The 20,722-nt window shown below is 47.3% G+C and overlaps 1 protein-coding gene across 2 annotated transcripts; it reads right to left on the reverse strand.

Moving 5' to 3' along the window:
• Window positions 1-7,581: 7,581 nt before the first annotated feature.
• LOC310694821 (peripheral-type benzodiazepine receptor-associated protein 1-like) lies at window positions 7,582-15,403 on the reverse strand. Of its 2 annotated transcripts, none has more exons than XM_083478424.1 (2): window positions 10,101-15,403; window positions 7,582-7,733 (listed from the first exon to the last, which is right to left on the reverse strand). In XM_083478424.1, exons 1-2 carry the CDS (start codon window positions 15,310-15,312, stop codon window positions 7,675-7,677), a joined length of 5,271 nt encoding a protein of 1,756 aa, XP_083334550.1. In that variant the 5' UTR covers window positions 15,313-15,403; the 3' UTR covers window positions 7,582-7,674. The 2 variants fall into 2 exon arrangements, with proteins under 2 accessions (XP_083334550.1, XP_083334549.1); XM_083478423.1 differs by having other exon boundaries at window positions 9,975-15,403.
• Between the last annotated feature and the right edge of the window lie 5,319 nt (window positions 15,404-20,722).

The following is a 20,722-nucleotide window of genomic DNA, read 5'->3' on the forward strand; positions in this document are numbered from 1 at the left end:
AAATACGGTGCTTTATACACACTGGGGCCTGGAACATAACCCCCACATAAGTGGCAGGACACCTGTATCCCAAATGCTGCTTCCTTATGCTCTGCCTCCACAGATGGAAGCAGCAGTGCTTATGAACACTATAGGAGAGAGTTGCTCTTGTACGCCAGTCCTGCTTGCAGGCTTTCTGATGGGGCTTCTGGCTGGCTACTGTGAGAGTAGGACTGACCCAGCAGTTTCTCCTTATGTTCTTATGTAACCTTTCCTCATAGGGGAGTCGCAAGTGGGATCTCAGCTGAGACATCAGGGATTATCCCATTACTGGCTCTGGCAGTTAACAATGAAAACAACTGTGCATCCTTTTTTTGTGTGTGCAATTTATGCCAGGGATTTGAAATGAGAAGGTAAGCCACGAGAGCTACCAGGCAGACTGTAAAACATTTATAGGGAAGCCTCTGCGGTGCCCTGTTTTACCAAGTGAAAACGCAATGGAAATTAAATGTGAGTTGGGGATGTTATGAGGATGAATGTCTCCATTGATTAAATGAGCTGCTGATAGACAGGGAGCAGCAGCTTGGCTGCCGAGTTTTCCGTCGCACATTATTCATGCGGTATTTAAGTAGCAAGTGATGGACGTGCCAGAATTTCCCCCTAATTGTTGGCACGAGGAATGGGATTCTGCCTGAATGGTCTGCTCACAAACTGCTGTGGTGGGGAAATGGCTTTATCCAAGGGTATATTCCAAAGGTTGGGGTTTATAGCATGTTGCTAAGTGTAGGGGGTTGGGGGAAGGAGGAAAGTGCAACTTACAGTATATCTCCCAAATACATAAAAATGTAAGGCTGTCGTCATGCTGCAGTTTGCATGGCCACCAGTAGGCGGACACTCCAATGTAAGAACAGAATGGGAGTCAGGCAGATGAGCGAGTGAGCAAGCAGCGTGGGTGGCAGACGGCAAGCTTGCCAAACCACTCTCCAAAGTATCTCCCATGCTCCTTTTAAGGGGGTTGGAGTCAGCTGTGAGGGGATAGGCAATGGGTGTGTGAACGAGGCATAAAGGGAGGGGTGTTTGGTCAGGTGTAAAAAAAAGACTGGGTGTCCAGTTGTGGGGCAAATGGGTCAGCAAAGGGGTTTTCAAGCGGAGAATGGGGGGGCAGCAACCCCTATAGTATATTACAGGAGTGCTTTCCAATACAGGTATGTAGATCCAGAGGTCTCAGTGAGTTTCAGCTCAGCAGAACCCAGAAGATGTTTTAAATCTGTCATTCAGTTCTGTTCCCATTTCTGTTTATAGTTGATTAGATCTGAATCATTGACGTTTAGCTCCTGCATGCTAAGTGGATGAGTCCAACAACAAGACGCTGGAGGCATGCAGATGTGAAGCCACATAACGGAAGGCATGAGATGTTTCCTGTGAACATCTAATGCAGGCATAGGCAAACTCCAGCCCTCCAGATGTACGGGACTACAATTCCCATCATCCCTGACCACTGGTCCTGTTAGCTAGGGATGGTGGTAATTGTAGTCTCAAACATATGGAGGGCCGGAGTTTGCCTATGCCTGGTCTAATGCAGCCTTCTCCAGCCTGGTGGCCAGCAGATGTTTTGGCTGATAATCTCCATCATCCCTACTCACTGGCCATGCTAGCTGGGACTGGAAGGAATTGTAATTCTTTAGAGCCAAAGAATCTCGCTTTATAATCTGAATAGTTACAGAGCCCATATGGGGCCCCTGAAGCCATCCAGATGTTGGACTGCATTTCCCATCATCCCTGACCACTGGCCATGCTGGCTGATGGGAAATGTCACCCAGCAGGATCAGGAGAGCTTCAGTTTCGCCATCCTTGTTATGACACACTGGCAAAATAGGATGGAGTTCAGGCACATTTCACGTCGTCATTAAGCTTGAAGCGCTGTTATAAAACTACCGGAGTTACGAATAAATTCCACATGTAATCCATCTGCAGCAGTGACAATAATGGTTAAGTTTCACACACCAACAATACAGGGTTGCCTGGCTCTGGTTTGCAAGGTACAACTTTTTGCATCCGTGGGTTCTAGTTGCATGTTCCCATTCTTTCCCCGAAAGAAGCCAGCTGCTGAATCACATTATTTAAGTGGTAAAGGACTTATTCTGGTTGCCAGAGAGAGGATCAACATAGCTGATAGCAAATAGGGTGAGGAACAAGATTCTACTTGTCTTGGTAAGCAGCACTGTCAATGTAGGGGCATGTCACAACATTAAAACACATTTTTAAAAACTTTTAAAAGACTTGCAATCACAAACATGAGGTGTCCTAAGAACATACAAGTTAAATGTCCAAAGCCAGGGCAAAGAGGTGAGTCTTCAGCATTTTCCAGAAGCAGTACAATGAAGGTGCAGGGTGCACTTCTGTGGGGAGGGAGTTTCACAACTTAGGGGCCACCACAGAGAAGACCCTCTCCCAGAGTGCCACCCCTTAAGCCAGGGGTCAGCAATCTTTTTCAGTAGGGGGCCAGTCCACTCTCCCTCAGACCTTGTGGGGGGCCGGACTATATTTCTTTTTGGGGGGGGAATGAACGAATTCCTATGCCCCACAAATAATCCAGAGATACGTTTTAAATAAAAGGACACATTCTACTCATGTAAAAACACGCCGATTCCCGGGCTGTCCGTGGGCCGGATTTAGAAGGCGATTGGGCCTTAGTTTGCCTACCCATGCCTTAACCCCTGAGGCTGGAAGAACTAACCAGATGGAATCCTCTGCCAATCGTACCACCTGAGAGTGTCTCTAGGGAAGGATGCAGTCTTTCATATACTTGGGGCCTGAGTTGTTTTGGCCTTTAAACACCAACATGTCTAAATCCCTGGGAATCTGTGGCCAAAGGACTATTGCTTTCTCCACACAGGTACAGCTAGGAAAAGCAGATCTCTGGAATCCACACCTTTAAGACGGTTTGCACCCCTCTGCTGCAATCCCACCATGACATATCGCTTTGGCCCAAATATAAGCCGCACTCGCAAATAAGCCGCACCTTTAAAATTTAAGGCTTATTTGTGGATGCGGCCCGCTTCCCGGGACTACCTCCCCAAGCCAGCACCAAGGGAGGCATGGGAGAGGCAGGCGGGCTGCACACCATAGCCCCACACTCCTGGGCTGCTTCCTGGGGGGCGAGCTGCGCCGCTTTGCCAGAGGCCTCCCCCACTTCCCCCTTCCTTACAGTGGCTCAGGGGAGGCTTGGGAGACACAGTGAGGACGGGCAACATTGTCCCGCACCCCCGACAGCCCTTGTGGGTAGCTGTTTCAGCAGCGATACCGTAAGGTTGCGAATATAAGCCACTTAAACTTTTCACAATCTTCAGTGGCGTAGCGTGGGGGGTGCCAGGGGTGCCAGCCGCACCGGGCGCAACATGGGCAGGGGGCGCGCTCGCACTAGCAGCTCTCTGCCCCTACTAAAATCCACGGCTTGGCGAGGAGGTCGCGGAAGGGGGAGAGCGAAGCCTTCTGCCGCGGGCAAAAAAAGGAGAGGAAGCCGGGCGGGCGGGCGGGCTGGCTGGCTGGCGGGGGTCTGGCTGCGCCTGCTGCTGCCTTTGCCGCTGCTGCCGGGGCTTTGACAGCTTGGCGAAGCGGAGGGAGAGGAGCTTTATGGTAATTGCGGCTCTCTCTCCACTGGCCGCCTGGGTAGTGAGCCGAGCCGAGCAGGGAGTCTGGCGATGGGGCGGGAAGAGACTTTTCCACCTCGCCTGGTCAAAAAGGAGAGCGGAGTCTCCTCAGGGCACCCTCAGGCAGGGCAAGGCAAGCAGAGCGAGGAGGAGAGAGAGGGGAAGGGGGGGGGAGCAGCCAGGAAACGCTGCGGTAAGGAATGAAAAGAGGCAGCTCCAGGAGAGCGCGGGGGAAAGAGAAGCCTCGCTGCTGCTGCTTGGGAGGGTAAATTACTGTACTTGCCTTGCCCCGGGTTAGGGGGCGGCGGGCGCAAATTAATTGCCTTGCCCCGGGTTAGGGGGCGCAAATTACTTGCCTTGCCCCGGGTGCTGATAACCCACGCTACGCCGCTGACAATCTTAATTTGGAAAAAAGTGTGGCTTATATTCAGACCAATACAGTACATTTCCCAGGACTTCAGACCAGGCTGGTGACTGGTCTGTTTCCCAGAACACTTAGAAAAAACATTTAGAAAACAGGAGCCACAATATTTTACACTGTTTCCTGAGTCTATATCCTGCTGAGCACAATTGTGTTTCCTATTAAACAATGTGAGCCCGTCTGTCTCTCTGTCTCTCTAGATGTCTTTCTGCACCAGCCATTCAAGGTGACCACTAAAATAACGAATCAATACAGTATGAAATGATGAAAAAGGAAGCTAAAAAGGCTGTATCACCATAAACAAAATGAGGATAAAGGCAGGCATTGACAGAAGCCAGAGATTTTATTAGCAGGGCTGCAAAGAGCAGGCTAATCTGCTGTTTTGGGAGGGCAGAAAATCTGAAACTTCTCCAAAGAGTGGAGAGGCCGCAGATAAAAATTGCACCTTTTAGTAGGTCATTTCAGCAGTCTCTGCAGGTGGCCTAATAAACACAGCAGGGGTGAATATGTCATCCTGGGGTGCTAAAAGCATGTCCTTATTTTCACCTGAGAAATGTTCTGAGAGTGTGGCAGAATACGCTTTTGCAGAAGGAAATGAATACAGAGGACAGCAGGTGGAGAAAAAAACTTCTTGCAAAGTGCAAAAATGGCAGGGTCTTAGGTTGTGATCCTTGGTGAGATTTGACAGCTTTGCTATTTTCCTCTGTGAATGGGCAAAACTGGTGGTATGCTTACTATGGGTCAGTTGTTGTTTTTTAGTCGTGTCCGACACTTCGTGACCCCATGGACCAGAGCATGCCAGGCACTCCTGTCTTCCACTGCCTCCCGCAGTTTGGTCAGACTCATGTTTGTAGCCTCGAGAACACTGTCCAACCATCTCGTTCTCTGTCGTCCCCTTCTCCTTGTGCCCTCCATCTTTCCCACCATCAGGGTCTTTTCCAGGGAGTCTTCTCTTCTCATAAGGTGGCCAAAGTATTGGAGCCTCAGCTTCATGATCTGTCCTTCCAGTGAGCACTCAGGGCTGGTTTCCTTAAGAATGGATAGGTTTGATCTTCTTGCAGTCCATGGGACTCTCAAAAGTTTCCTCTGGCACCATAATTCGAAAGCATCAATTCTGCCAACAAAGTTGTGTCATCTGCATCTCTGAGGTTGTTGATATTTCTGCTGGCAATCTTAATTCCGGTTTGGGATTCATCCAGTCCAGCCTTTCACATAATCAGTTATTGGGGTGCAATTAAGCCTTACGGTCAGCAGGTGCCGCTATTGATGTGGCTTACAAACTGTTACGTGAGAGAGCCAGAAAGAGAAAACTGCACAGTCCAATAGAGAGGGGTGGAAAACACACAAGGCAGAACAATTTGTTCCAAAACATTTTGCTCTGCAATGGGGTCATCTATAAATTCTGGGATTTCCTGTTTTCTGAACAGCCAGCCTCAGACAGCAACCAGGGTCTCTTTCTCTCTCGCTCGCTTGTCTCAGACACCCTCCTTTATCCAAGAGCTGCATTTTGCTCTCAGAAATCAAACAAGCCACAAACTCCTGCCTCATGTGGGCTTTTCAGGAGATCCTGTAACACAACACACTGCACTCCTGCTTGTCTCAGCGCCAGGCTTTCATTTCCTCTAGGTTGTGTCATGAAATCATGGGATTTCTGTGGCTTTCCACAACTGCTGTGTGAAATAAATATGAAAAAGAAGCAAAAAGGCTTGAATGTACATTTCTAGCGTCACTAGGAAGTTCAATGGGTCTAATGGGAGCTTGAAGTTGATTTCAGGCCAGTGTGCGAAAGGGCTAATCCCTTATATATATTTTTATTTGTTTAATGTATTTAAATTCTGTCTTCTCCCCAAACTGGGATTCAAGGCAGCAGTGGCGTAGCGTGGGGGGTGCAGGGGGGCCGGCCGCACCGGGCGCAACATCGGGGGGGGGGCGCTCGCACTCGCAGCTCTCTGCCCCTACCTGGCTCACTCAGGTTAGGGGGCGCAAATTACTTGCCTTGCCCCGGGTGCTGACAACCCATGCTACGCCATTGCAAGGCAGGTCCCAGCTTTTAAAATGCATCATTATAAAACACACTGTGGTAAAAACAAACTAGATTTTTAAAAAGTTAAAATGAATTAAAAACCAGCAGTTAAAATGCAGTTTGCCCTGACAGCAGCCCAGTGGTCAGTCCGAAGGCTTGTGTGAGCAGGAATGTCTTAGCCTTCTGCGGAAACGATAGCAAAGGGGGAGCCAGTCTAGCCTCTCTTGGGAGGTAATCCAACAATGGGTGAGCAGCCACAGAGAAGTTTTACCACCAATTGTGCCTCTGATGTCGATGGGAAGGTGCTCACCTGAGGATTTCAGCACCCAGGCAGGTTCATGTAGGGAGATACAATCTTGCAGGGAATCTGGGCCCAAGCCACAGAGGGCTTTATCGATCATAACCAGCACTTCGAATTGAAACGGACCAGCAGCCAGTAAAGTAAAATGCTCCCTGTAACCAGCCACCATCAGCAATCTGGCTGCAGCATTCTGGACCAGCTGAAGCTTCTGAACACTTTTCAAGGCACACCTACCTCTACCTCAACTGCCACTGAAAGGGTTCCCAGAAGACAGGGTGGCTACTGTTCACGATTGCCTGCAGTCTATACTCTGGGATGATTGTACTAGTACTTTCAACTGTTCTTGGACTCAGTGCTTTCCATATGTAAAACGGATGCATGTTTTCTATGATTTATAAGATACTGTATTTGCATGACTTGGTTCACCCCACACCCCCTTTTTAGGTATTTGTTCTTACATGCATAGGAGCCAAGTGATGGGTGACTCTGTCAATGGGTGACTCTGTTAATTCTGGCTTCTCATCTTCCCTATATTAAGTTTAGTTCTACCTATTTCCACATCAGTTTGCAATTCTTTTTCAAAAAGTCCTCATGAAAATTCATAAGCAATTTAGTGTGGATTTAACCTAATACACACATTTTTCCCCAATTACACACTTTCAAGCAAAATTCCCTAGTATAATGCTATTTTTGTATATTGTTTCCATCAACATATGCATTTTATAACCATTTTACCCTAATACATACTTTTTTCTTTTGGTTATGATAAACATGACTTGGCTAGAGAGCTGCATTCCATAACTCAGGGAAGCGTGGCTTTTGAATAATAGCTGCATTTTGGTGTGTAGAATTTGAAGTGCGAGCTAAGCGAATTCCCCTTTAATGGTGATCTGAAGGGAATTTCTCCTCTATTCCTTGAGCCAATCTTGACTGGAGTATAAATATTATAAATAAATAAACAGAGATCCTGTATTCTGATTATGATGCTGTATTTAGATTGAAGAATGCTCATCTGTGGAAAGGCTGCTTTGCACTCATGGGATCTGCTGCTACAAGTTGAGCGTGATATATACACACACACAAAAATATTTTATTTTTGTTCTTTAAATAAATCCATGTACTTTTTGCCACAGATACCACCTTTACAGCTCAAAAAATGGCAATACTTTTGCTGATTAAAGACAGAATGAAAATTCAGTGGCGATGATTGTAAGGTACAAACTTTGCAAATATTTTAATAAATAAGGAGTTTTAGTATAAGAATAGGAAATGTATTCAAAGGTAGCTCCCAAATCCGTCGTCAATATGGCTTCGATCCGAATAGCAGCATCACTCTTTCCTCAATCCAGTAGCTACAGCCTAAATTACACAAAAGCACAATTAAGAACTTTGTAGAGTAACAGGCGTACAAGAGTAAAGTAAAAACATAAAATGGTTCTGCTACTTCAAACACATAAATGAAGAAGGAAAATACAAATAAGATGGAATGCAAAGCGAAGCAAATCCTAGAAGTAACTTTCATTGGTTGGCATCAACAATTGTTCTAAAATGAAGAGCTAGACTTAAGTATAAATCCATGCAAATGTCTCATTAATTTAATATATTGTCATTACTATTTCTAAAAGCTTCTGGGGCGCAAGGCCTTAACTCAAAGCTCTTAGGGTGGGTGATCAACATCACCAGGCACCAACAAACACCTACACTGAAAAGCTAGCATTAACTTGAAGAATAACAAGTCATTTTTCTTCAAACACATGTGCAAGTTGAGCATTCCAATCTGAAGTTAGAAAGCTTGAACGCAAGAACAAAATGCTTTAGTATTAAAGTACAAGCAACTTTGCAACTGCATTCTGTATAGCAAGAGTTGGTTTTGGCTAGGAACATAGGGGCTATCTCACGCTGAATATTGTGGGTGCCCGCGATGAAGGGCTTCAACTTTGCTCATTGACTTTGTGGGGACCCAGTCCCCACAAAGGGGGGTGAAGCACCCATGGCCCCCTGAAGTCTGCTCAAGCGGCTAGGAAAAAACCTCAAGTCAGAAGCAAGAGGAAGTGTGCAAGATGACAAACATTTATTCCAGAGTTGCTTCTGCTCTTTTCCACATCATCACTCAACTCAAGTCTGCTATTGGTACATGCATGCAGCTCCTGGGCGCACCCACAAAAAGACTCACTTGATCACTGACATGGTATTTGTTCCAGTTGTGAACTAAAACAAATTATGCGCTTAAGCGTCAGGAATCAAGTAGCTGTTGCTTGGGGGAAATTTCCCACGTGGGGTATGGACACATCTTCAGTGAGTCATTTATTGGAGTAAAATTTACCATCAATCAATATTCAGGTGAAGCATTTGTTTTACGATTGCAGCTCAAATGCTGACTCTGCTCAGTGCAATGTAAAGTAGTTGGAATTCTGCAAAACGCAGACATCTTACAGAATGTTATTACAGAAGTTCTACTGAAGTCGATAAGCCTGACTCCTGGGTCTATGCCACAGTGAATACGGAAAGACTTGCTTTCACAGAAACACGTTTAGAATTATACTGTAAGTTTGCTTACTAGGGAGGTATTGGTACTGTCCATTCTGTAATAACAGAGATGCTGTTGACTACATCCACCCCAAATACAGTGGTACCTCGGGTTACATACACTTCAGGTTACATATACTTCAGGTTACAGACTCCGCTAACCCAGAAATAGTACCTCAGGATAAAAACTTTGCTTCAGGATGAGAACAGAAATCGTGTGGCAGCAGCGCGGTGGCAGCAGGAGACCCCATTAGCTAAAGTGGTACTTGAGGTTAAGCACAGTTTCAGGATAAGAACGGACCTCCGGAACGAATTAAGTACGTAACCAGAGGTACCACTGTACTTCTTGGGCAAGAATCTTTGACACTGAAAATATTGTTGTTCTCTTGCTATACAGTTCTAAACACTTTTTATGTCTATTGCTCATCTTCTAAGGTTTTCAAAAGGCTAAGAAGTCTGATTCTTTTTGTTCAGAGGGAACAGCTTCCAGACATCTATGGTGCCTTTTTATGAAGTCTCTTCCCTATCTGTGTGCAAAAGTATAGCATTCTCTATTTTTAAAAAAGGTAGACCCCTGACAGTTAAGTCCAGTCGCAAACAACTCTGGGGTTATGGTGCTCATCTCGCTTTACAGGCTGAAGGAGCCAGTGTTTGTCTGCAGTTTTTCCGCGTCATGTGGCCAGCATGACTAAGCCACCTCTGGCGAAACCAGAGCAGCGCACGGAAACGCTGTTTACCTTCCCGCCGGAGCAATACCTATTTATCTACTTGCACTTTTGGCAACTGCTAGGTTGGCAGGAGCTGGGACCAAGCAACGGAAGCTCACCCCGTCACAGGGATTTGAACCACCAACCTTCTGATCGGCAAGCCCAAGAGGCTCATTGGTTTAGACCACAGCGCCACCCTATTCTCCATTTTATATGGCAGCTAATTTTTCACCCACATTCAGCAAGACTTTTCTTGGGTGCTTAGGATATTATAATCCCAAAGCCTTAGGTGGCAGGTGTTTAATTATCCTACTGCCAAGATTTGGGGTCAGATCTGTTGATTATTATGCTGTCTAGAGCCACTAACCTCCTCATAAGTTTTCATCTTTACTGTAACTTGACTTTAATAGATGTTCTTTCACTTCCTTACTCTCAATGTACATTTCAGATACCAAATTGCAGGGAATATACCCTTTCTTTCCTTCACATTCACCTCGGTAAAAGCCATCAGCATCTTGGTGACCAATCACTTTCAGAATCTGTCCCTCTTTAAAAGATAGCTCCTCTTCAGCTGCGTCAGAATTAGGTGACATAGTTATGGGATCGTAGTCAAAAAGTGCTACAAAAAGCCTTGTTGGGTCATCATTAACCCTTTCTCCTGAAACAAAGCTGCTCTGAGGGCCTGAATTAGGCACTGTTTGGTCAGTTCTGGGGCTCATGGTTATAATTTTATCTTTTGCCAGTTCTGCAAGGGACATTGGCGTCTCCTGTGGTTTAGGGTCTTCTTGTCCAGAAATGTTAATCCTATACAACTGGTTTTCCTCTTCCTCAATATCTGAAAGATCTGAAATATGGTTATGGTCACCAAGAGGAGTCTTCCAGCTTTTAGTTCTTGATATTTGCTCTTCCTTCATTTCAGCATCAGACACGCTCAAGTTGGAGAGTTCTTTGCATAACTGCTTAACATTCTTTCTGTGGTTCTTTTCAGAAAGATGACCTGGCTCTTCCTGAAGACAGAAGTTGCGCATTCCTGCACCTCTGCAATTGCCCTTCTCCAGTTCAAACTCTGTGGAAGAAACAGTGGTTGCACCCATAATGTCAATATGGCATTGAAAAGATGGATCTTTGGCCTTGGTGTGTTGGGCCATTGTATACACCTTGATATTGCTGTTTTCTGGCTGATTCTTACCTACAGTTGTTTTAGTCAGAGGATGATCTTCTGAAATTTCTCTTCCAGTGTCTCCAGAAAATACGGGGAGTGCGGAGCTGGCTGGTCCTTCGTACTTTGACGTAGGAAAAACATGTTCTGAGGAGTGCTTTCTAACAGACGTGTGTAGAATAGAATCACCCTTGTCTTTATTTCTTGTATCGTGTGAAGTTGTCAGTGCAGAAGAGGTCATATGATTCTGAGAAACATTTACTGGCACAGAAACTGCTTCTTCTTTGTAATCAGACATGAAGTGAATGGTGAAATCGGTGTCTGCACCAGCCAGGCACATGTGGGAGAAGACAGATGAGGACATACTGGTTGTGGCAGAGATGTGCCCATCTTCAAACTCTAAGAATTCTTTGAAAGTCATCTCAGAGGCTTGACTGGGGGAAAAGAACTTTGACATTAAAGAATTAGGAATTTCCAAATGAGCAGATGGAATTAAAGCTGGCACAGAATCCTCAGATTCCCCAAAGGGGGACACAGTTCTCACAGAGACCTTCCAAGACCCTTGGAACATATTTAGCTGAGACATTGCTAATGATATACTTCCAGCTGTCGGTGATGCAACTTCTGTGACTTTCTGTCCATTGATATAAATTGCATAGCCAGTGACTTTTACTCCATTGGATGATCCTGCTGCATCAATTGTTACTGGCAACCAGCTAACAATTAGGAACTCTGCAGAAGAACTAGGTTGTACTTGGACATCGAGGGGAGCATGAGGTGGTCCTGCTGGTGGAGTAGTGAACATAATTGCTGCTGATTTCTGCTCCAGATCCCCTTGAGGAAACATCAACACTTCTTTAGGAGGCAGTGTTTCCACTTTTACAGTGTACTGAGTGCTGGGGCTAAGATTCTGGAAAGTATACCAGTATACCCCTTCCTTTGTGACATCATACTCCATCTCATTAAGGTACACTGCATGAGTGTAGTTACTGTTGCTTGGCAACCAAGTAATTTTTGCTGACGTTGCAGTGATGCTCCAAAGCTCCAGGAGTGCCGGTGCAATATGGAAACTGTTTCCTACAAGGAAAGTGCATTGCATCTTATCGGAATTTCCTTTGTCTGTCACACTTTGAACTGAGATGCGATAAGAACGCAGCTCTAAATCTAGGTTCTCAATTACTGCTTTCATCTGACTGCCATACTTCACACTGTGACATAGATCTGTATTGACATAAATGTTATAGCTGTACACTTTGCCCTGGCTATCTAGCATGTGTGGTGGGTCCCAGCCTATAAGGATGGACCTAGCAAACTGTTTGATAAGAGTCAGGTTCTGGGGACAAAGCACTGCTGCCTGGTCATCACACAGCTCCCCTCCTAGTCTGTTAGACAGCAGATTAACACACATGTCTTCATCAAGGCTGTCACTTTTGTCTTCACTACTAGCGCTTTGGAAGGGGAAACTTGTTTCACGGTATGAATGATAAGAAACATCATTTGGCTCTGAAGGGGCAAAACTTATTAGATCATTACCTGAAACTTCTTCAACTAAGTTTGAGGGGATCAGTCCCCTCCTACCATCCATCAATTCCCCTTCATAGAAACCATCCTCATCCATTTCTCCATAAATATAAACATATTCCCCAGCTGTCAGCGGAAGTTCTGCTTCAGGGTTCTTATTAGGGCCGTGAAAAGGGTCATAGCTATACCGTGCCAAAAAGACAGAAAGTTTTGAAGGACCTTGATTTTCTAGCTGTTGGCTTATAGAAACTTTATCTGTCTCTAGGTCTTCTGTTTCACCTGCTGTATCTTCTTCGGGATTTAGGCAAGATTTAGAGCTGTTCTGTATGGATTCGGATGCAGATGAGTTTGACTGGGATTCTAATGCTTTAGGTTTTTTGGGCAAGCCCGAAGAACTCACAGATGCAGAGTCTTCATCACTGATGCTTTTATTACAATGGTGACTGTGGCCAGGACACTGTTCCCATTTTCCTGGGCAAATTATTGCTTGGGAATTGCAAGTTGCATGGGATAATTCTGATTCTAAGAGCCCAGATGTCTTAACTTGCTCAAGTTCTTCAGTCAGGAGATTAAAGTGTTTGGTCTGACTGTGATACTGGTTTTCCAGCTCTTTCACTTGAGCTTCAAGCAGCTGTACTGCCTCCTCATGCTCTCTTTTTATCTCCGTCTGCATCTGATGCAGTTGTTGTATTTCTCCCTCTTTCTTTTGCAGCACCAGTAAAGTTTTCTCATGTTCAGATTCCAACTGTTGCCATCCTTCTGCAGTCTCTTTCATGTTCTTAATGACTTGCTCCAAACTCTCCACTTTAATTTCCAGTCCGTTAGTCAATTGCACGGCAGAATTGTAGTCATCAGTTGCCTGCATGAGCTTCACTTTTATCTCGGTATTTTCGCTCTGGATCTTTTCCATCTGTTTGTTCTTCTCATGTAGCTGAGAGTTCTCCTCTGCAACCTTTGCCTTTTCACTCAATGCTGCACTGATCTGCAGTTCTAAATAATCACATCTCTTTTGTTTCGCCTCCACTTCACATTGAAGGTTTTTACACTCCTGAGCTTTTTCAGCCAGCTCCCTTTTCAAAGTCTGCAAGGAATGCTCAGCATCCGAACCCAATGTTAAAGTGCTGTTTTCATCATTCTTAGCACTGTTCTCCAACGCTTCTGATTGCACATCTTTCACCAATGTGTCCAATGTTTCTGGCATCTCCTTTGGCAAAGGCAAGCCCTTTAAGCATGCGCCCACAGCTGATGTTTCTGGGATGATAACTGGTGAAGAAGGAGCACTGGAGGCCATTTTGGAGAGCTGAAAAGATTCCCTGATGTTCCTGAGCATGATCTGTCTTTGCAGCCTCAGCACTTCTCTCTGAGACTCTCGCAGCAAGCGATCAAACTCACAGATGTTGAGAAAACAGGCATTCTCTGTGCCTGAAGACAGTTTGGCCTGCAGTTCCCAGCACTCCTTCTGCAAGGCTTCCAGCTGCTGGTCCTTTGCCAGCAGAACATTGGCTTGTTCGCTCAGGTCCTTCACCCGCTGCCGAGCAAAGCTGCTCTTGTACAGGTCTGAGTCGGGGCAAGCCAAGGCTAAGGGGATTGGGGTGCCGCCAACCATGAGGCCGGATTCCTGGAGCTTCTTGGCCCGCTCTTCTAGGCGCTTGGCGATGGCCGCCAGCTCCGTGTTCTTCCTCTTCAGCCGCTTCACTTTGTCCTGCATCTCCGGGAAGCTGCTCTTCCTCAGTAGGGCGTTCTCCTCCTTCAGGTGGGTGCACCGCTGCTCGAGGGCCCCCAGGGCATCCAAGAGGTCCGTGTTCTGCTTCACCAGCTGGTCGTAGCCGCCTCCCGACAGCCAGTCTTGCTGCTGGCTTTGCAGGCCTGTTGGAGGCGGTGCGCCTTCTCCCGCAGACCCTGAGCCGCATGTTTTCCTTTCCGGGGGTGCGTCCGCAGACCCCTCTTCCTTGGCCCCTTCCTCCAGAGGGGCCTTATCTTTCCCCAAGGAAGCAGCAGTGGCCGCAGCCTTCTGGGCCTCCGGCTGTGGGGCGCAGCCTCCACCCGCTTGGCCGCCTCCTTCCAGCAGAGCATGGTGGGGGTGAGGCTCGCATCGGCTCAGGTTGCTGTGCAGGGAGCGGGACTTGGAGGCTGTCCCGCTGTCGGGGGCGCAGGAGGCGACCACGAGGCTCTCCAAGGAGCGGGGCCTGCTCTTGCGGCTGGGCAGTGTCGTAGGCGGCGGCCGGACTTTGTGCGAGGACGCCAGCGAGGAATGCTCTCCCTCGAAGCGCTCCAAGATATACTTGAGGAAGAGGCTCCTCTCCAGCTCCAGCTCGGCCTTGAGGTGGCGGATGCGCGCGGCCTGGTCGCCGTCGACCTCCCAGCGGAGCTTGCCCAGCACTTCTTGCAGCTTGGCGCGGCACTCGCCGTTCAGACCCGCGCTGCTTCCACCTCCTCCGCCAGCTCGGCTGCTTCGGCTGACCAGCTCCTCGGCCAGCTGGCGCTGCAAGTCCCGGGCCTGTCGCATGGCGGCGTCTCGCTCCCGCTGCAGCAGCTCCTGGGCCTCTCGCAGCTCCGCCTCCTTCCAGCGCAGCAGCTGCCGGATCTCGGTCTCGCGCTGCCGGGCGCCGGCCTCGCGCAGCTGGTGCAGCTCGCGCGCCCGCTGCTGCTCCCACTTGGAGCGGAGCTGGTCGGCCAGCAGCTGCCTCTCGCGCTCGGCCGCCTCGCGCAGCTCGCGCGACTCCAGCGCGAAGCGGCGCCGGCACTCCTGAGAGCGAAGCCGCTCCGCCTCCAGCTCCGCCCGAAGCGACTCCAGCTCTCGGCGGTGGTCCTCGTGGAAGGCGGGCGGAGGCCCCGCAGGAGGAGGAGGAGGAAAGGGCGGTGGAGGGGGAGGAGGACCGAGAGGCGCCCCGCTGGAGACGCCGCCGCCGCTGCCCAGGGCCGCAGGAGGAGCGCCGCCGAGGGCTTGGGACGCGGCCTTGCGCGGGGAATGGCGCGCAGGCAGAGCGGGGCCTCCGCCGCCCCCTGAGGGGCTGTCTTTAGTCATGGCGCGACCAAGGCCGGCAGGTGCGGCCCGCCGTGTGAGGCGAAGGCGCGTGAGGGGAAGTTCAAACCGTCGCCAACCGCCGCGCGTGGAATGTTCGGGGCGACTCCCGCCCCCTCGTTCGAGCGGGCGCGCTATTGTCCCCGGTCCTGCCCGCGCGGTGAGTTCCACAGGCTTTCCCCATGCAGCCCAGGAAGAAGCGTCCTCTTAGGCCCCTGGGTGCGATGGGAAGTTGTTGGCATCCCTAGGAGCCAAGGTCCCTTTTTGGGGGGCCCCGAGAAAATACTTGAGGGGGGCTGCCCTCCCTCCCAGCTGATGGGCACTGCCATTCAAATGGCGTATGTGCACCGTGCCGCGTGATGGATTCAAGCTGGCATCGCCTGTTGCCACCCGGCTGCCTCGAGAGACAATGGAGTGCACCACTGGGGGTGAAGTCAAAACCGTTGCATTAGCAACGCCTAGCCTGGGCAGTGTGAATGAGGGTCCTAGGCTGCCCAGAGGACAAGAGCCTCCTCTCGTTCATTGAGATCCAAAAGAAAGCAGAGCAATACATTTGGCATTGATGTGGCTGCAGGAATCATGTGAAAGAAGCATACAAGGCACCATCCAATCATCTTAGGGACTACGCTCCGGATTTACTCCTTAGCCTTTTCTTCTCCCTAAGATATCCCACAAAGCAGAGGGAACCACTTGGCAGAATAAGGCCAGCCTAGAACTGGGCAAGGAAGCAGTAAGTCTCCTGAACCAAGTAGGCAGTGGAGTTCTAAGGAGGCAGGGATTGCATGTCAGGAAGGTGCGTTGTCACGTAGTTTCCCTTATAGCTGCCAGGTGCTTGACTCACCTGTAAATTCCCCACATATCTCCCTCTCTGGTATATGTTCATTTATAGAAGCATCTGTATCTTGTAGACACTTGACCCAATAAGAGCCTCAGAGGAAAAACTAGGACAATAAATCAGTGTACAGTCATACCTTGGTTGTTGAACGCCTTGGTACTCATACGTTTTGGCTCCCGAATGATTGAAACCCGGAATTGAGCTGGTTTTCGAACTTTTTTTGGAAGTCGAATGTCTGATGTGGCTTCCACGCGCCTTTGCAATTGGAAGCCAATCGGAAGCTGCGCCTTGGTTTCCAAACGTTTCAGAAGTCGATTGTACCTCCGGAACACATTCTGTTCGTAAGCTAAGGTATGACTGTAGTGATATTAATATCAATTATATATCAATATAACGGGAGTACTACTTCTCGAAGCGCATAGTTAAACTATGGAACTTGCTGCCATGGAAAACAGTGCTGACCAACTTATATGGCTTTAAAGAGTGGACAGATTTTTGGAGCAGAGGGATATCAATGGTTAATAGCCACAATGGCTCTGCTCTGCTTCCACAGCTGGAAACAGTTATGCTTCTGAATACAAGTTCCTGGAAGTCACAAGAAAAGAGGGGTCTCCTGTGCTGGCATCTTGTTTGAGAGTTTCCCACAGGCCTCTGGTTGGCCAATGTGAGAACAGGATGCTGGACAAGATGGGCCACTGGCCTGACCCTGCAAGCCCTTCTTACGTTCTTAATGAAACAGTAACAACAAAGAGCGTTCATAGAACCAGTAAACCACAGCACACCAAGTCCATTCACTACAAATGTAAGAGCCATAAAAAGGAGGAGGCAGCATTCAGGTACCCTGGTCCCAAACTGTTCAGGTCCTTGTAGGTAGCAACCAGCACTTTGAATCCCACTTAGCCACCCAAGCGAACCCGTTCACAAGTAGTTTACTTTGCACACAAGTGGAATGTATTGGGCCTGTGATCCAGCACCCTGTGCCAAATCTACATATGGTGATTGATTGTATCTCCAGCAGTGGCAGCAGAAGCATCTAGGGAGGTATCTGAAGAACTCTTCCCCTACTCAAGATAAGCACTATCACATGCCTAGATACCTGTGTTGTTAGCTGAACTGCTTTGAGGGTGGCTATTGTTGAAAAAACAGCATACAAACAAATAAATGAATAAAAATGGACTGATTCCAACCATTGTTTGTTCCATCAGACAGTACCCTAACATTGCATGATCCTAGCATTCCATGTGATGGGATGCACATGTAACATGTACCTGTTTATCAGGCCTTTTACATGCACCCACACCTTTTTAATTCCTCTTCTTCCACCCCCACCAGTTGGCCAGGTCTGAAAAGCCTGTCTAGTAACTACAAAATGAGAGATGGGTGGTCTCTACCAGGACACTCACACTGACGTGGAAAACCCACCACCACCAACCCACATGCTCATGGCACACTCTTCTTTAAATATTTTTGTTTTCATTGTATTTAACCAGATTTATATACAACTTAATAAGCAAACAACAACAACCCTAAGCTGTTTCTATGAAACGGTAGAAAATGCTACGTTAAAGAATACAAATAAAATCAAACTTTTAAAAAGCAGGCATAATAATATTTATCAAAATATGAATAAAAACCAGATGTACATAATAAATTACAAATGAAAATTTAATGTCTGGGTAGGCTTGCCTAAGCAATCCCATGTTTCATATATGTTTCATATTCTCTGCCTTAATACTCATTGAAAGAGCGGCAACTGCAAAGAAAGGAACACACTGTAGAGCCTTCATCTGACCTACAACTTCATTTGCCCCTTCCCCTTCCACCACCTGATAGCCTCGTGTTGATTGGCATGGCTTGGGGAAAACTATATGAGCCCCTCTGAGTCGCTTGGGATTTCCCTAGTTAATAGCTGGATAAATAAGTGCAAGTCCAGCTGTGAGCAGATGTGTTTAATTATTTCCTTCCATGCCCCCAACAAATCAGTCCAAAAGGTTGCAAATGGTGAAGCGTCTTAAGAACTTTCAGCCATCTTTTAGATAACATGCCAAGGCCTGAACTTGGCGTGAAGACCAATGCATGGTTCTCAAAGGGTGTGGCAGGAAGATTCAAGGACAAAGAAACATTTAAGCAATTCAGTGTAGTGTAGTGTAGTATAGTATAGTATAATTTTTATTTATTTATTTTCAGAATATTGATAGAGATCTTCAGAATCGAGCACCGCTAGAAGTTATTTTTGTTTTTCATTGTATCAATATATTTTTCCCCAACTTGTCAGTAAAAAAAAGTAGGTGTGGCATTAGCAATTTTTTTATTCTGAGAAAGTGGCCTGGAGGAAAAAGGTTTGAGAACCGTTGCCCTAATGGGTGGTGGCAGGGGGGGGTGGTTGGCTTTTGATGTCTTCCTACGTCAAGTGCTGGGAAAGGGAACCTCTGCCTTTCTCTTTCCTGCAGGGAGCCTTGGACCCAGCAAGAGTGAGTGGCGGCATGTGAGTAGGAGAGCATCCTGCCAAACATGTACCTCCTGCTCCTTCGTCTCCCTGTTCTTCTTTAAGACTATTATGTTATCTGGGGGAAAAGCTAGGAAGCTTTTTTCCTTTCTTTTCTTAAAAGTCCCAAAGGGAAGCGTTTTGGCCTCCTTTGAACCGAGAGTTGCTGTTTAAATAGAATTATAACTGTATGTCTGCACAGAGGAGAAGGTGCTCTGCAGGGCAAGTCCATTTGCCAGAGCTTTGATAAAATATATATGTATAATTGATGCAGCTGTTCGGTTAATCACACCCTGTACTTAAGACCGATTAAAGCCCATCACATTAATTTAATTGAAAGGGGGGGTGACTCTGGGAATTGTACTAGATTTCCCCCATTAAATTAAAATTACTGCCCTCGATTAGATGTCCTAGGTGTCCATTGTTGTTAGCAGATAATGGAATTATTATGCAAATTGGTATCTGCCCTTAATTGATCTGGTCACTGATGCCTTCCTAGTTCCTCCCGGTCTCACACATTCCTTTTCTCCTAAGCTTAATTGTAATTACATTCCCACCCCACCCCTAGGCTGATTGATGTAGGCAGGAACCCAAAAAGAGACTTTGACACACCCAACAGCTTCTATCTATTGCTAGGATTTCTGATTCCTTTCCCCTTTGAACAGCAGGACCTCCTGCCACCCCTGCAGACTGGCACATATGTGGAGGGCTTCTGGGGTGGGGGGCTGTGGCTATAGCTTTTGACATGTCATTGATGCCATAATAGTGCACTAGTGTTAGATTTATCCACACATCATGCAGAATTGTAAAATGTTCAGAAATGGGCAACCAAAATGATCAGGCGAGTGGAGCAACTCCCCTGTGAAGAAAGGTTGCAGTGTGGAACTCGCTTCCACAAGAGGCAGCGATGGCCACTAACTTGAAAGCCTTTAAAAGAGGATTAGACAAATTCATGGGTGACAAGGCTATCAATGGCACTTAGCCACAGTAGCTCGGTGCTGCTATTGGAGTGGCTTTTACTCCTGTTGAATGGGTTTTAAAATGTTGATGCAGCCATGCTTCTGAATACCAGTTGCTGGTAACCGCAGGAAGGAAGAGTGCTGTTGTGCTCGGGTCCTGCTTGTTGGCAACAGGATGTGGGACTAGACGGGCCATTGTCCAGAACCAGCAGGCTCCTCTCATGTCCTTGGGGAAAAAGCTCCTCCCTTCCATCTCCTGCATACCATTTCATTTTGACCTCATCTTAGAAGCTTCTCAGCAGACCTACTTTGTCAGTTTGGTGCTCACCGAAGCCCAGCAGTGGCCACCTCTCCCACACCCTGCACAGTCTTCCCTTGCATCTGGTTGGCCGCTGTGAGAACAGAATCCTGGACTACATGGCCACTGGACTGATTCGGCCAGGCTCTTCTGTACTTGCAAGCTCCCCAAAGGCATGACAAAAAGCCAGGCTATGAAAACGGGTTCTTATCGAGACTTGAACCTGCAGCCTCCAGGAATGTAATCACTTGGTCCCAGTCCCTCAGCAGCAGCGTTAAATTGTGTTTGCTCAGAAAAGAATCTGCACCCTTTGGGGATATATTCCTTACACGCGTTATTAACAGCTCCCTAAAGTCAGCCCTCCGTGGAAGATTAAAGACCGCTGCTCCAAAGTCTGCAAGACAGAAAGTATTCTGGTCTCTCTTTCAGGTCTTGCTAAGAAGCTTAATAGTAACTGTTCTGGATTTGTTTCCCCTCCCCCCCCCTTTCCCTTTGTAATCATTATTTCCTCTGGCAATGTTTCTAACTGCAGGTTTAGATTTGTTTGGCTTCGTATTTATTCAGAAAGAGTATCAGTGACCTTTATAGAGGAAGGAGGTTGTCAGCCGACTGGTTTCTCAAAGGCAAGGCATGATGTGAGAGGAAAATGCAATTTGTGTGTGATTGTTTTTCTTCTTTGCAAAGAAAGTCCTGCTAAACATTCACCTCTGCCATGGACTTCTTGGGTGGCCTCAGAGAAATTACTGTCCTTTAGTTTCCCATCTGCATAACTGCAGTGACCAAGGCAAATTCATTTCAGACCTTACATTTTGCTCATGTCGCGTCAGACCACTGGC

Source organism: Podarcis liolepis, assembly GCF_965112155.1.
Source record: "Podarcis liolepis genome assembly, chromosome: 15".
In the NCBI taxonomy this organism is placed as follows: domain Eukaryota; kingdom Metazoa; phylum Chordata; class Lepidosauria; order Squamata; family Lacertidae; genus Podarcis; species Podarcis liolepis.